General features: G+C 38.0%; 1 protein-coding gene across 1 annotated transcript in view; it reads left to right on the forward strand.

The window, feature by feature from the left end:
- Positions 1-16,482, forward strand: part of unc5b (unc-5 netrin receptor B) — a 107,658-nt gene that overhangs the window by 87,412 nt on the left and 3,764 nt on the right. The window contains exons 5-14 of the mRNA XM_055162965.1: positions 2,710-2,813; positions 4,622-4,802; positions 4,877-5,044; positions 6,349-6,513; positions 9,336-9,368; positions 12,340-12,534; positions 13,706-14,068; positions 15,225-15,312; positions 15,559-15,733; positions 15,820-16,059. Coding sequence (XP_055018940.1) covers positions 2,710-2,813; positions 4,622-4,802; positions 4,877-5,044; positions 6,349-6,513; positions 9,336-9,368; positions 12,340-12,534; positions 13,706-14,068; positions 15,225-15,312; positions 15,559-15,733; positions 15,820-16,059 — 1,712 coding nt within the window. The remainder of the gene's footprint in view (positions 1-2,709; positions 2,814-4,621; positions 4,803-4,876; positions 5,045-6,348; positions 6,514-9,335; positions 9,369-12,339; positions 12,535-13,705; positions 14,069-15,224; positions 15,313-15,558; positions 15,734-15,819; positions 16,060-16,482) is intronic.

A 16,482-nucleotide genomic window follows, 5' to 3' on the forward strand; every position in this document is an offset into this window, starting at 1 on the left:
AATAGAAAATGAAAAATAGAAAGTGAAAAAAGAAAAAAATAATAGAAAAAGAATTACAACATATGACTATAGTGAATAAGGGCTTGAGCGTTAAAAAACACCTGATTACTAGGGGTGTAACGATATCAAAGTCTCACAATGCGATATCGTCACAGTATGCACCTCACAGTACTATAATTATTGCGATATTGTGGGAAAGCTCATGATATTCATCTCACATTACAATATTTATTGTGATATTTATATTGTGGAGGCTAACAAAAATGGTAATATGCTACATTTTCCTCTTAAAATGTTTAGACAAGACTTAATCCAAAGAACTAAGACTTAAAACTGCTTAGAATTGTTATTTCTTCTTGTAGTCTACACTGAAATGGAGCAAAGGGTCATGGTCTGTGTTGTTCCCTCTCACTTTTTTTTAGCTATTGCTGCACCATGACTCTTAATTTAAGCAAAGAGACTTGTAATTTGATATATTGTGATATATTGTGGTCCACAATATTATTGTGAGAACTTTGACATTACAATATCACAATATTTCGGTTATTGTTACATTCCTACTGTTTACCAGTATAAATAAAACCTGCAGGTTAGTAATGAGAATTTGGAAATTTGGATGAAAAAAGCAGTCAGAAATAAGAATAAGAAATAAGACTAAAGCGTTACAGTGGAGTGCATCAGTAAGACCATTTGCTTGAAACTGCACAATAAATTACAGTCACTTTATAGGGGCATCCTGTACCTATTATGTTCAAAGACAGTTGAAACAAAGTGGTTATTTGGGTTACTGTTACCGTCCTGTCATCTGGAACCAATCTCATTTGACCTCTGGGATGGCATTTCCCTCCACAAATCTGGTGCTTACTGGATATACTGTATGATCATTTAGGTTCTTTTGGTTTGATAATAACTGTAGTTCCTCATTTACATGCTCAGTACTAACTCACCCTGAATACTTTGAGTTTCTTTTATGTGATGTAGCATTTTACCTGATAGTGACAGTTTGGAAGTAAAGAGTGAGGAGAGACATTGAGAAAATTGCTGGATGCTAAGGGTAGTGTAGAGCCTTGACAAGGTGATACTGCAGCACAACTTCTTTAGGTTCACAAAAGGTGCACTATTTAACTTTAGGGCATGCTTATAACTATGGAGATGTTATCACTTTGCCTGTAATGTCCCACAATATGGCATTAAACTTTAAACAATTTGTGATTGCTCAAAAACTACATTTGAGAAACATATTATTGTGAGTGGGATCACCTCAGCTAACTACCATTAGGCAAAAGTAGGCAGTCGCTTAAGGCCCCTCTAGAGCAACCTCTGAGCAATTTGATTTTTTTTACTTTCGATTCGATTAGTTTACTTTTAAACAAACAAAAAACACCATCAAAATAGTATCTGATCTGAGTATCTGATCTGTCAAAGTATTCTCCCCTTTCACATTAGAATAGACTAGTCAGCTTTACCCTGATTTGTACATTATCATAGCATAATAATTTATAATGCATGTAAACAAAAATGTAATTGTACTAGAAAAAAAAAAAATACTTTCAGCTCTAGTTATCTAGTGGGCTACCTAACTAATAAGACAATTTTCCAATCCACCCTACATCAAATAGAGATGTGCGTGTGTCATGAGAAATAATACAATAATAAATATTTTAAAATACAAAAACAAAACAAAAAGCAAAAAACAGTGCATTTTAGAGAGGACCCCAAACTCAAGTTCACCTAGGGCCCCCAAATTGTTAACTCTGCCACTGATCTCTATATAGATCTGACCTCTCTATGCTCTTCTTTGCTTACCTCCAAGTGAGTGCAAGTTTAATGCCATAGTATGGAACATTGCACCTTTATTTAAGTCACCAATGAGGGCAGAAGAAAATTTGAAACGGTTATGATAATTGATAAAAATCTGTTGCAGTTTTGTTGTATTTATTTCAATGTCTTAGATAGGAAAAGAGTAAATAATCTTGCTTCATTCTGAAAGCAACTGCAGCTTGAGTTCTTGCTCCATATAACAGTGGGATTTGAGAGCCATGATGTATGTATTTTTACATGTCGTATGTGTCAGCCTAAGTATATGCAAATTCTCCCCTCGGTGTAGCACTCTGCCTGGGTCCCGGTAATGTATATGCTGTGGTATGAGTGACAGTGTTTATGGGCGCACAGAAGAAAAAAGACACTGGCTTTTAGGGGCCACGACTGTGTGATATGTGTTTTCATGACAGCCTAAGTGAGTGTGATAAACAATCTATACGCATGCTATGTTGCGAGTTTATTTTTGTTGAATGGGTAGCAACGACAGAAATGAAATTTATCACAATTACAAAAGAAATGATAGACAGCTCTGGTGGAGGTACAAAATGATGTATCTGTTTGAATACCAAAACAACCACAGAATGTAAATTGGCCTTTGTTGTAAGTTCATTTGCTTATTTTGATTCTTTAAAGGCGCAGATTTAAAGGCGCATCGTGTAATTTTCCTTATGGAGGATACACAACACAAACGTTACCATATGTTTGATTCTATACTGTTCCATCATTCCAGACAAAACTGCAAAGCACTTGCAAAAGTCTTACGAAGGGTATAGAAATAGTGCTAAAAAAGGGTATAGAAATATTGCCAAAGACGATATTAAACCTGTTGTGTTGCCTCAAATATGCTCTCAAAATGCTGATTTAACTTTTACCTGTCTTTTCTTTAAGACCTGAGGAAGAACTTTGAACAGGAGCCGTTGGGGAGAGAGGTGCGATTGGAACAGGAGGTTCTGCTGCAGTGTCGCCCCCCAGAGGGTATGCCCGCCGCTGAGGTACAAAACACACCTCCATAATTTCCTTATTATATTAACACCGCTTACTATAACAACGCTCTATGGGTGTTATATGAAGCCGAGGCCTTTTACAATTGTGTTTGACAGATGAAAGGCAAATAATGAAAGGCAAAATGATTATACATGTATAAAACAGATGTTCGTGATCACAGGAGAGCTTTGATTTGTTTTTGTTATGTTTTATATAAATTAAATCCATTATACAATGACTTCAAGCAATTTCTGAAGAGTCGACAAGCTCAAATTAGTCATATACTGGCAGGGTTGTGAAATGCAAATAAGGCATCCTTCTAGCCTATTGTTAAATCACTGCAGGTTCATGGTGCTTAATCAATTTACATGCTATTGTAAATGTTCCTATTTACCTCATTCCATTGTGTATATTAATAGCATGCAAGAAATTAGCAACATGAGATGAAAAGCCATTGCCTAGAAAAATGGAGAAGGCGTTTGATGTAAACATATTATTAGTACCATACATAATATCTTTCAAACTAACCTTATATTTATACATATTTCTTATACTAATTTTCTATTAGATTGTCTTACTATTCTATTAAGCACGGTTTGCTTATTTTGTGAGCTAATGAGAATGGTGCACTCCGTAATTTCTGGTGAAAGGTTTGTCACCTGTTCCATGGAGCTGGTATTGCTTTATCTTTGTGGGTACAAGCAAGAAATGTCACTATAGAACAATTTAGAAGATCTATGGAGTGGCGACCTTGCATTCACTCAGAATGTATCTTTTTCGAGGTAACTTTGAAAATAAATGTGACAATAAATAGTGAAAAATTACAGGCAAAGCAAAAACATTTCCATGGAGACAAGGTGAAGAAGAACCTACCTACTAGAAAAAAATATGAAGTCTACCTTTAAAATGAGTAAAGAAGTATAAAACAAAGTGTACATGAATGATTGTAATGGATTCAGAACTGCATTTTTTCTAAACCAGTAATCATCAACCACTTCTAAACTATAACTAAGGCTACGTTCAGACTTCAGCCTGAAGTAACCCAAATCAGATTTTTTCACCCCTATGCAACCTGTATCTGATCTTTTAATGACAGATCAGATTTTTTCAAATGCAACCCAGGCCACTTGGATATGTCCTCCTAAAACCGACACATATCCAATCTTTTAACATGTGGCTTCAGTCTGTACAGCCAGGTCACATTCATCCCACCTACACATCAGGCTCGGAGTCTCGTCAATGGAGGGAAAGCGAGACTAGCGAGTTCATTCATATTTGGGTGGATCGCTGTATTCAGGCCAAATTGGAGGGGTCTTATTGAAACCGGGCGTTTTTTGAAAAAAAATGCCAAAGAAATGGCCAAGCGCGGCTACAGTCGGTCCTGACTCCAAAGTCAACGAAAAATAAAGAGCCTGCGAGCCAAATACAAAAGGACTAAAGACTCAAACAAACGAAGCTGCCGTGGACATGTAACCTGTCCATTTTACAAAGAACTAGACTGTATTTTGGGAGACAAGTCCAGCGTTTATTCTACTTCTGCAAACACTGAGCACGCTCGCTGCATGTGACGTCGTCATGTCCTCTAATGCACATGCGGGACACTTTTGGGGGGATTAAAGTTCACACTAGAGATCATATACAAGTTGCATTTAATTGGAAATGTGAACGACCTTGCAAAAACATTGGATTTCACAAAAAATCCAAATTGAGCATTAAACCCTGCAGTCTGAACATAGTCTAAATGTGCTCAATCTGTAGAGTAGGGATAGCATACAAGAATAAACATGTTTTACTCGTTCTGTTTTTGTCCTTATAGGTCGATTGGTTGAAGAATGAAGACACCATTGATCCCTCGCAGGATCCTAATTTCCTAATTACCATAGACCATGATCTGATTATCAAGCAGGCCCGGCTCTCTGACACAGCCAACTACACATGTGTGGCGAGGAATGTGGTAGCCAAGCGACGCAGCAGCACAGCAACACTTATCGTATATGGTAACAGCTCTACTCAACAATCAAGAGCTGTACTTTCGCTGATTAGGGCATTGTTAACACTTTTTTCTCTATAGTGAGTGGAGGTTGGTCATCATGGACTGAGTGGTCAGAGTGTAATGCCCGGTGTGGCCAGGGGTGGCAGCGACGCACACGCAGCTGCACCAATCCCACACCTCTGAATGGTGGAGCTTTCTGTGACGGTCCACCTGTCCAGAGGGTCACCTGCACCACTCTATGTCCAGGTAGAGATCATTAGTATTTCCTTGATGTGGAACTAATAAAGGTTATAGGCCTTATCTTAAATAGGGCATTAAACTTTTAAACTTTGGAACAATTATTATAGCATAACCATAGTAATGTTGTGATAATACTGTCATTTCAAACTATTAAGGAGTAGGCTCTATGTCCTTTCCAATAAAACCACTCTTTATTTACACTATAGAATGACATTTTCAGAATTAAATGGTCTTTTATATTACCATGTGGCCTTATAACTGTGTAATCTCCAGGTTATGTTCCATAGTGGTCCATGGACGTAAACTAGTCTATGTGGTCTTATCCTTGTTCTGATACAGCTCAAGATCATTCTAAAGCTATTCAGAAAAAGTTCATTTCTGTCTTTTCTGTCTTTTCTGGAATCTGGCTTTGTATCAGTACCTGCACAAATGAGTATTTAGTTTCTATACTAGTTTTACTATTGATTAGTATCTGATTTTCAGTACTTTTGACAACCCTAAACCATAGAAACAATTGTGTAATCTGGAACAATTTAAGCCAACACAATTTGTAAATGACATACAACCTTAGAAATCCATAAAATCCGAAATGAGTTATATTAAACACTTTAAATTAATCAAAAGTTGTAATCCGGTGACTCACTAAAAAATTCATAAATCCTATACATTACCTTTAAACACTTTACACAAAGATAGCTATAATGACTTATATGACAGTTCTCCAACTCTATTACTTGTCAATTTGTCTGTTGCCATTTCTGTTTGACAATATTAATCTTGTATTTTTAGATGCGATGATAGAGTGAACAAACTGATGGATTCTTGGTATCATAAATTGGTCATTACTTCATATTATGTCTCAGTCCACCATTGTCTGCCAAAATAATCACTTATTCAACACCAGGAGCTGTTGTTTAACTTTTTCCAACTCTCCATAAAGCATACAAATATATTCAAATATGAGGGACCTTTGCCATTATTACTCCACTAATCGGATAAAAAGACAGCCACAGTCTTACAACTTGTACTAAGCTTAAATATAAGAAGCAGGAAAAACATTCTCTGCGCAAAGTCAATAGATGCCCAAATCCACTATAGTCAAAGCATTTTCTCCAAAAGTGTTATAATAAAAAGCTGTATTGAGTGGGGAAAGACTTGGCCCCACTTATCCACACCAACACTGCACATTTGAGGCGTGTATTGGCAAAATTGAGTTTATTCCAACCCTGTAACCAAAGTAAATAAAAGCATGAATTATGATCCTTCACCTGGACCATAGTGTCTCATATATTTGGTGTTGTTCTTGACAGTGGACGGAGGCTGGACAGAGTGGGCAAAGTGGTCTGCCTGTGGGACAGAGTGCACCCATTGGCGCAGTCGTGAGTGTCAGGCCCCCCCACCCAAAAACGGGGGGAAGCACTGTAGCGGCAGCATGATGGAGAGCAAGAACTGCACTGAGGGGCTGTGTGCACGCAGTAAGTCACGCATACAGTCTGTTTGAAGTAGTTGCTATTCAACTGTAAACACCACATCACTTCAAGATCAAATACAGTATGGTACAATAATGGTACAGTACTTGCCCCATAGTTTGAAAACCACTGAACCTGGAAACCCTTAATTTCATTTTTGCTTGTATTTGACCATCTATATAATTGGTTAATTCTTAAATCCATCCATATAGCATTATTACATAAGGTCTGATGGGGTTGTGCAAAAATGGGTTGACCAGGGGAACATAATTCATTACTGAAATGGTGAAAAGTATGTTTTGGAGTCAGCCTCTGGGGTCAGTCCTCTAACAGCATATCAGCTCCATCAGGTGCATGATAAATTGATAAAAGAAAAACCTCCCGGCCCTCCTGATATCTTGAGTTGTATTGCATTTCAAAGCCATTCGCTCCATAACAGTATTCCCGCGGTGCATATCTGTAGCGGTAGACTGATGAGAAACTGAATGATGCGGAGGGAGACATGAAAGGTAACATAACCCCCCCAAAAAACTTACTTACAGCATTATTGGAACAGTTTTCAGTTCACAAACAGAAAAAGCTACATCTTAAAAGTTGCACAGATGGATGGAAGAGGGAGAAGGAGGAATCGCAAGGCTAAAAGTGCATACGGAGTGGGTAGCGAGCATAACATCGGAAAATTAGCGCAGGGGAAGCAGAGGAGAACATATGAGGGTGACTCAGGCTGACACCCAATGTGCAGTCTGCGATGATCCGCGAGGAATCCAGCTGACAGACTATTACACTCACCCAGATTCACCAGAGCAGCTATACATTAAGTCATGTACTTATATCACATATACATAAAACAAGGGCATGAATCTAAAACATAGATTTAGCAGGGGGCTATGCATGCCCATAGCAAGAACTACTCAAGCCTAAACCAGGTCTAAGCCAGGACAAACAATGAGTACATATTATGATATAAATAGAACTACAGTACATAATACAGTATTTCAACATTAGGGCTGCATGATTTGAGGGAAAAAATAAGTATTTCAGTATTTTTTCTGACAAGCATTGCAATTAGATTTGCAATTTATGTTTGAAAAGTAGGAATCCGAGTGCATGTCAAATACAAATTAACATTTAACAAATGACTGAAATATGAACTGATAAACCAAAAAATTGTAGATTACGGGGTTAACAAGATTTTTCCATAAAAAAGACCGGATATTTAGTTTTTTGCAGAGGACGTTCAGAATAATTGCAGCTTTTGTGATTTGATAATTGCACTTACTCAAATTGCATTTTAAATTGGATTGTAATATATTGTGCAGTAACTTCTGGGAGAATTTACCCCTATCCTAAAACTGGAGAAGACATCATTTACAAAAACATTAAGCATTAAAAAAAATCATTGCTTACAATTTACTCTTTGTACGGTAGCGTTTTCAAAAGCTAAACCAATTTTAGTGCAATACAAAATTTCCATCCCTCAGGTTGGAATCTCTATAATATATTACCATAAATATTTTCTCATAATAGATGTAGAATGTGGTAAGAAAAATAAATACAGTGACTAATTGAATTGACTCAATTAATTCAACAAGGACTAATATAATCCTAAACACACATCTTAATATTTTACACAGAGGGAAAGCATGAAGCTAAAGCACAGATTTAGCAGGTGCACTCATACATACATACTAGTCCTGACGTGAGCAGAGCATCTTTGAATGTAGAGACTCTGCAATTGGACTGAGCCAATCTCAAGAGGGCACCAAGGATACATGCAAAAAGTCTGTTACATTACCAGCCCCGTTATTAATTCATCCTCTGTGTTAACATCCTTTTACACTGTAGCATTCATAAAGAGTTGAGCTGAGTGGTTAAAGTAGGTAGATCTGTGTGTGTCACAGAACTTGCTCTTTGAGCTTATTATGAGAAGCATTGATATTGCAGTGAATGGAGCCTAGCCTGGCAACTATGAACCTTAAGTGGAGGATATCATGGTCAATATTTTGCTAATAGGACAATTACAGATGTAAAAAACACAGATTTTATAGTTTTATATTGCTTGTGTCCATGGAGTTATTAATATATTTTTTCTGAAATGCTCCCCACTATGGCAAAATATCATGCATGTATTCAGTTACATTTGTTTTTATTACTAAAATGCCTTGAAAAACATGTGTTCTTACTGTGACCAGACTTTCTTCTCCACAGACCTGACCAGTAACTTGGTACAGCTTTTCTTTTAATGCCTTAATGTTGAACATTCCAGGCAACCGTAGAACATCTCCATGGAGACAAGCTGGAGCCATACCCTCACTCAGAAAAGATACATAGCACCTTTAAATGGCTTTTTAATGATTATGGCCATGCATTTTCTGGAAATTCATCTAGAAATACAAACTGCTTATTCTTAGTCATTTTTTATCAATATCTACCAACCACAAGTGTTCTGGGATGGAAAATGATCACACCAATTTCAAAGAAGGGGCCTCAACCAAAACCACCTTATATTAGGATCACGTATCTGTGTCCATGTTTTATTTTTAACGCTGTTTTACCCATCTGTATTTCTCATCACGTTCATAACACTTTCCATCAAAGCAAGTCACAGCCACTGAACCAGCACAGTCACACTTGTCAAACACTTATTTGTTGAAGGTTATCCATATTCCTTAGCACTTCTTTTTAGTTAAATTTTTCATTTTCATATTGATGAGTTATTGTTTACTTTTGCTGCTTTGAATTATGTTATTGTATTCTTTATTTGCAACTCTTCCATCTACATTAAGTTGTTTTTTCCTTTCATTTTGTTTTCTCTCCCGTTCAAACAGATAAAAAGGTTTCTATTGAACATGCAAGCCATCGTAAGTTCACCTTCCCATGACTTCACTTGTTAGCTGCTCCCTCCTCCTGCTTCTTGTGCTTATTCCATATGTATGTCTGTGCTGGCACGTGGTCCTCCATGCATACTGTCTCCGTCTACCCACACTGTTGTCAGCTTTGACTGGGTTCACTGGAGGCGCTTCCTACTTTGTGGCTTAGTTATGAGTCTTATCCTGTGCTTTTTCTATGGGCTATGTAATCTTACCTTTAGGTCCTTTAAAAACGTACTGTTTGGTGCTATGGTAGAAGTCTACTCTGTACATATTTTTAATTCAACAGATTGTGTTAAGTGGAGAAAATAATAACCTAATAATAAATCATAATAATGCAAATTGCCAATTTATGATTGTACCTGTCCCTTTTAGTTTTAGTTTTGTTTTTTGTTTTTTTATAATGCAATACCTTCCATACTATGATTCTTAACCCTCGCTTTTTTATATCTTACTGCATTGAAGAGTATATCTATAAGAAATTAATTTTACACATAATATTAATTGTCTTTTGGAATACTATAAAAATAATATCTTGCCTCTAAACATGCAACTCTTTGATCATAAATGCAGAAGTAAATGCATAAAAAACACTGCTGATTAGTGCCAGACTTGCAGCTCATCTCAGATACAGTTTAAGCTCAGAGCAGAGAGAGGAGCGCCACTGTAATGCACCTAATTCTCCTTTGTTGGTTTGTGGTAATAAGTGCGGACGTCTGTCAGATCTGCTCGAGTTGTGCCACGTGAGCCTCTGCCAGCCTGTCTGCCTCTGGCTCCTCTCGCCCGCCTCTCTCTTCTTCTGTGTCTGTAGTTTTTTTTCCTTCCCTCCCAACTCCAACTTTCTTCTGCTCTTTTAACATGGGCGCATTTCCTAAAGCACTTCCTTCCTTATCTCCTCTCTCCTCGCCGCACTCATAATCCCTCTCAACAAATCAAAACCTTATCTAACACCGGCCCGTCTGCTGCTGCCAAATTGCCTCTTCTCTGTAGCTTCAATGTTTATCCAGATTTGTCTCCTCAGCGTTGAGCGTTGTCTTCTGTAGGTCTACCAAACATGGGTAGTCAGTGCAAAATAAAATAATAAAGTAGGATTATTCATTTAAAAGTATCCAGTAGGGATGGGACAAGATCTTGTGCCACAAGATCTGGCAAGACAAAATGGCCACAAGATTATAATGCACATGCGAGAAAAAAGAATCTTGTGAGATTCTTGCTGGTGAGTTACATGTCCTATAGTGCCAAAAGTAGGACAAAATTGGAAATTATGCCAAAATTTCCTAATTTCTTGTTCCCGTGGTCCCAACCGCTTGTCCTTATCTCATTTTGGGGAAATGACTTTATGTCTCATCCCACCATTAATATGTAGAAATTGTATAAACTACTTCATAAATCTTTGTTGACATTATGTTGAATAAAATACAGAACATTAAATGAAGGTGGTTCATATTTACATTCTGTGTTCTCAAGCCAATTATCCAATCAGAAAGCTGAATGATCCACCCCCAAATTCTACCAACTTATATAAGGCAGCTATGGAATCTAAGCTTCTATTCTACATATTAAAAGTAAGTCATTTTAATCAACACAATGTACAATAATAAATAAATAACTCTAAACATAAAATAAATACATGATTATACATTCATTGAAAATAAATAAATACAGTTTTTAAGAGTTTTGCAAAGGCAAGGAAAAAAATAAAGTACTACTTGAATGTAACAATAGATAACTAATTTCTACCAACCACTGCTTAAAATATGTGACTCATGTGAGGTTATTGTCCAAGGCAAGACAGATGCACTGTTTATGCCCATTGACCAGTCTTAACCCTTACCTCAGCGGGAAACAGAGCTGTGCCCATCAGGGAGTAGGTGAAGCTAAGGGCAACCACTCTGATGTAATCTGATTGGCCGTGACGTTGGGGCTCTTCCTGCAGGCTGCTACGTCTCTCTAATGCCTTCATGTATTATTATAGTGTGCTGTGTTAGTCGGCATCTATAATTTACACCACACTTCAAAAATTTTCGCTTCGTCTGCCACAAAGTCATAGCCATAGAGGATTTTAATTACGTTGCTTTAATTGCTTTGTTTGCTCTCCAATCAAGCTTCATGTTGCAGATAGAAATGATAGGAAGTTGGCAGCTGTCTGGTTGTTGAGTATGAAAAATATATTTCAGGTGTTGATTGTAGCACGTCGTCTGATAAAAATTAATCATCAGAAATTTGTGCAAGGTTGTGCGGTCAGAAGAAGATGACTCATAGGCACTATTCTGTTCTATAGCTGTGGAAAAGTGATCAATTTCAATTCATATGCATACATTATCATTGCATATATTGTGTGCGTTCTGCTTTGTTTACCTTCAGGGATATAACTGTTTCATTTCTGTTGCCACAAAGGAAATGTACATCAGTTTTCCTATAGTTAATGTTAATATACCAAGAATATGAATCTTCAGAATCATCCAGGGAAAATACACAAAGCACCATGTGTCAATATTTTAGAAATGTATTGCTGTGCATCGAGCCATCCAGAATCAATATGCCATGCACTACATTTTTCAGAATTAATTATATATTTATGATTCAAACAAAAAAAAAAATGAAATAAAAATCATTATAAGTAGCGTCTGTGTCTCACTCTTCTGATATGCTGTGGTAAAAAACAGGCATAAATCCAGAAATGAGAAAAATGTTTAAATATTATATACTGGAGAAAGTAAGAGCGTGTAAGAGGAACGCCATCTGGCATCATTTTTTAGCCAGATCACCATAGAAATCACTGCACAATTTACACAAGTTATGTTAAACTAAAAAAATAAGGTACATAGATCAGACTAATTAGCCACAGTCTATTCCCAGTAAACGCCCTCTGCTCTGCACCCGCTTTACCTCACTCCCCCAGTCTCTTCATACACTTCATCATTCTCCCCTCACCATATGTACCTCTCCCTGTCTCCCACAGCCCTGGCCCCTGGTATGGGTGTCGCGGTGTACGCCGGTCTGATGGGTGCCCTCCTCTTGTGTGTGATCCTGGTGCTCTGTGTGGGAGTGCTTGCGTACCGCCGCAGATGCCGTCACCTTCACGCTGACATCACAGACTCCTCTTCAGCTCTCACAGCCGCGTTCCATCCTGGCAACTACAAGCCCCCGCGTCAGGGTGAGTTCACACAGCAACAGGCGTACGATGCCAATGCGCTTTCTGTTTATTTAGATGTCTGTTTGGCAGCTCCTCTCCTTCTGCCATCTCACAACCTCTCGTCACATTGCCTTATATACACACAGAAAAGTGATATGTTAAGGGTCCTATATTACACCAAATTAACTCTTTTAAGCTTTAAGCCATGTTAGAATGGTGTTACTTCCTTAAAAACATACCTGGAGTTGTGTTTTGTTTCATTCACACAGTTTGAGTAACCCTTTATTATTAGTCTCTCTACATCTCCAAAGTTCAAAATGCTCTGTTCCACCTTGTGATGTCATGGAGCAGTAGTTTTAACAGATCCTTTTACCTCTAGTTCAGTAGAGATTGGCAATTCTGGGACTGAAATTATAAAAATGGTTCTAGTGAAGGTACTATATGGAGTGTAAAAACACAGTGGAGCACTTTCTGCATTACCACATGAAATCACAAGGTGGAATAGTGTTTTCTTTTTGGGAGAACTACTGTTAAATCCACCAAAAAAGTGACATAGTGCACCTTTGATTCACTGTTATTATCTTGACTGTATTATTTGTCTATTGCTCTTTAGACTGTTTTAATATTTGTTTTGTAAAACAACTTTGAGTGTCCTGAAAAGCGCTATATAAATAAAATGTAAATGCAAAATGTAATGTAAAAGCAAAAATCTGTTATATAATAGTTCATCATCAAATAGGTTAGAAACTCTACCCTTTTAAACATAACGTATATTTTTTAAAATGCTTAGTAAACTAATGAATTAATTTTCAGTGACTCAGACTACAGACAGTGTTTACAGACAGAAAGTTGGCCCAGAACATCTTATAATGGCTCCATGTTGACAACTTTGTAGATCTATCAGTTGTTTATTGGCATTTAATTAAACCAAAACAACAGAAACATCTTCACTCTCCCAAATGTTCTATTAATGTTTGGCCACCACTTTTAATAGATTCTTTTTATACCACTATCTCTTCTCTATTCTTGGCTGCGCAACATTTTTTACATTTTGTCATGGTGCCCCTCTCCCTTGTACTCTCCATCAAACATTAATTAACAGCATTAATCAATTTCTCTTGCATCGCGTTCAGAGCACTTAGCTGTCTTCCCAATGATAAAAAGTGTCCTATCTTTTCTCTTATGTGCGCAGATAACAGCCACCCCCTCCACCCATCGGCTCCTCCCGATTTGACGGCAACTGCGGGACATTTCCGCGGACCGCTTTTCTCTTTGCAGCATGGAGTTAACGATAGCCCGCACAAAATCCCAATGACAAATTCGCCCTTGCTGGATCCACTTTGCCCCAGTCTCAAGATAAAGGTGTACAATTCGTCTACTCTGTCCTCACTGGAGCTGCCACCGGGGGGCGATGGAGAGATACTCAGTCTGAAGTCTGTCGGGACAGTGGGGCGGGACAGGGACATCCACAGCCATACACTGTCCAGAGAGCCAGGCCTGAGTACGAGTGCAACGCTTGGGCATCTGGGAGGCCGCCTCACCATCCCAAATACTGGTAAGAAGAATAACAGACTAGAGCTATGAAGAGAAGCTATGATTTTCTGAAGCCCTCAGTTTCAATGATATCACATTTCTAAAAAGTTTTATATAGATTTTTAACTAGGTAACTAAAACCATTTACTTAGTTCACACTTCACTGTCATTGTTTAAATCCACCTGTCACTCACTCAGAGCATGCAGAGGCTGACCAATAGGAGGAATGCGCGTGGTAAAGCTGCATTCAAAAGCAAAATCTGAATCACATTATGAGCGTGTCTCCAATCATCAGCAAACTACCTATATTGTCACAGCATTAGATCAGAATTCATTTTCATCACCATATTACCCAGCCATAGAGGTATAGAGCTTAGTATTAAATGTAAAAAAAAAAAAAAAAAACACTGTTAAAAGCTGTGGATAAGCTGCCAGGCCACTACTGGTAAATACATTTATCACACTATAGAGTCCAGAATACTTTTGAAAAATCTCCATTGGGCTAAATGAAAATTCTATACATACAATTCTATATTAGATTCAACTAGCTAGTAATATATTATAGTCTTTTGACAGGTTGGAAAAAGTTGCCAAAGTTCGAAGAGGAGTGAAATGGGCTGTGTCAAAGTAAAAATAAATGCTAGGCTGTAAATATAAAAAAGAATGATGTCACATAAATATGACTAAAATCTAGCAATGCTGTAGATTTAAGTTTTCAAGCCCTTGACATATCGCTGATATGTGTTTATTCTTGTTTGGGCCCATCTGTAAATAAAATACAACATTTAGACTGTATGTGATAATTTATATCAATGAATAAAGTAGGTTTTGCTCAGTGCCTTTTTTTTTACAGTTTTGAAACTAAATGCCTCTACAGACTCAATACAAATAAAAAAGAAGTATTGGGCTACATCAGGTCAAAATGTCCATAAATGATTTCAAAAAGTGGATAAAGAGCAGTGTATGCTAATTTGATGTGCTGTCAAAATATGGAAGTACAGCCGTAAACAAGAATAAATGGGAAGAAATAAAATGCCACAATGTTTTCCAATAAAAATTGGAAAAGGTTCATTTTTGGTCAGAAACATGGCATCAAATACAATAATAAAATAATAAAACTGTAAATGCATCTAATCTCCACTTTTATATGAACTTTAAATATATTTTGTATCCCAAAGGTGTGAGTCTGCTTGTCCCTCCTGGCACTATCCCTCAGGGGAAGTTTTACGAAATGTACCTCATCATCAACAAATGGGACAAAACCACGTAAGTACAATTTCTTTTTATTATCAATCACCTCCAGAGCCACGAGACGCACCGCAAGCCCTCTTTCTCACCTCAATCAAAATGTTCCCTCTGTCAAATTTTCTGTCAACTCTTATCTCCCCAACCGTGGCTTAATTTGCGAACAATTTTCTATAATTTGACAGCGGCGTGCTCCCTTCAAAAATCACAGCTTGTTGGTATGTTTTGGTGACTATTATAGCCTGTATGTGTCCTTTTATTTGACAGGCTTCCCTCGGAGGGTAGCCAGACAGTTCTTAGTCCTGTTGTGAGCTGTGGTCCTTCTGGGATGCTGCTAAACAGACCTGTGGTGCTAACTCTACCCCATTGTGCCCAACTGGATACCCCCACCCCAGACTGGACCCTTACACTGAAAACACAGACCCACCAGGGTGCATGGGAGGTGGGTCAGCACTTAGCGACATACTGGTTCAAATGGTTGTGGCGATTTGATGCTGGGACATTGTTGACATTTGTTGTGGCCTACAGGAGGTGCTAACAGTAGGAGAAGAGACACTATCCTCTCCGTGTTACCTGCAGTTAGAAGAGGAGAGCTGTCATGTCCTCATGGAGCAGTTGGGGACATATGGGTTGGTGGGACAGTCTTGCCCCCCTCAGCCCGCGTGTAAGAGGCTGCAGTTGGCTTTGTTTGCACCCCGAGCCCCCTGCCTCTCTCTGGACTACAGCCTAAGGGTCTACTGCATTCATGATACGCCACATGCACTAAAGGTACTACTTGAGGTTATCTGTGTCTTTCTTTCAGACTTTCTAACATGTATTAACTTTCATCACTGTTGGGCAAGTTACTTCAAAACTATAATGTGTTATTTATTATTTGTTACTGTCATTTCAAAGTAATTCATTACATTACAATATTACTGCTACTTTAAAATGTAAGACATTACATGACTATTGCAGCACTTTAAGTTACTCTCAGCAGAATAACTGTGCGAAGATGCCGAACTTTTGCGCCGTATATGTACTGAACCAGGACTAAACCAGGACTGAACCGAGGACTGAACCAGGACTAAACCAAGTCTAAACCAGGACTAAACCAGGACTGAACCAAAACTGAACCAGGACTGAACCAGGACTAAACCAGGACTAAACCAGAACTGAACCAGAACTGAACCAGGACTAAACTAGGTCTAA

Source organism: Boleophthalmus pectinirostris, unplaced genomic scaffold (genome assembly GCF_026225935.1).
Source record: "Boleophthalmus pectinirostris isolate CB_2022bp ecotype Guang Dong unplaced genomic scaffold, ASM2622593v1 HiC_scaffold_5, whole genome shotgun sequence".
NCBI classification, from domain to species: domain Eukaryota; kingdom Metazoa; phylum Chordata; class Actinopteri; order Gobiiformes; family Gobiidae; genus Boleophthalmus; species Boleophthalmus pectinirostris.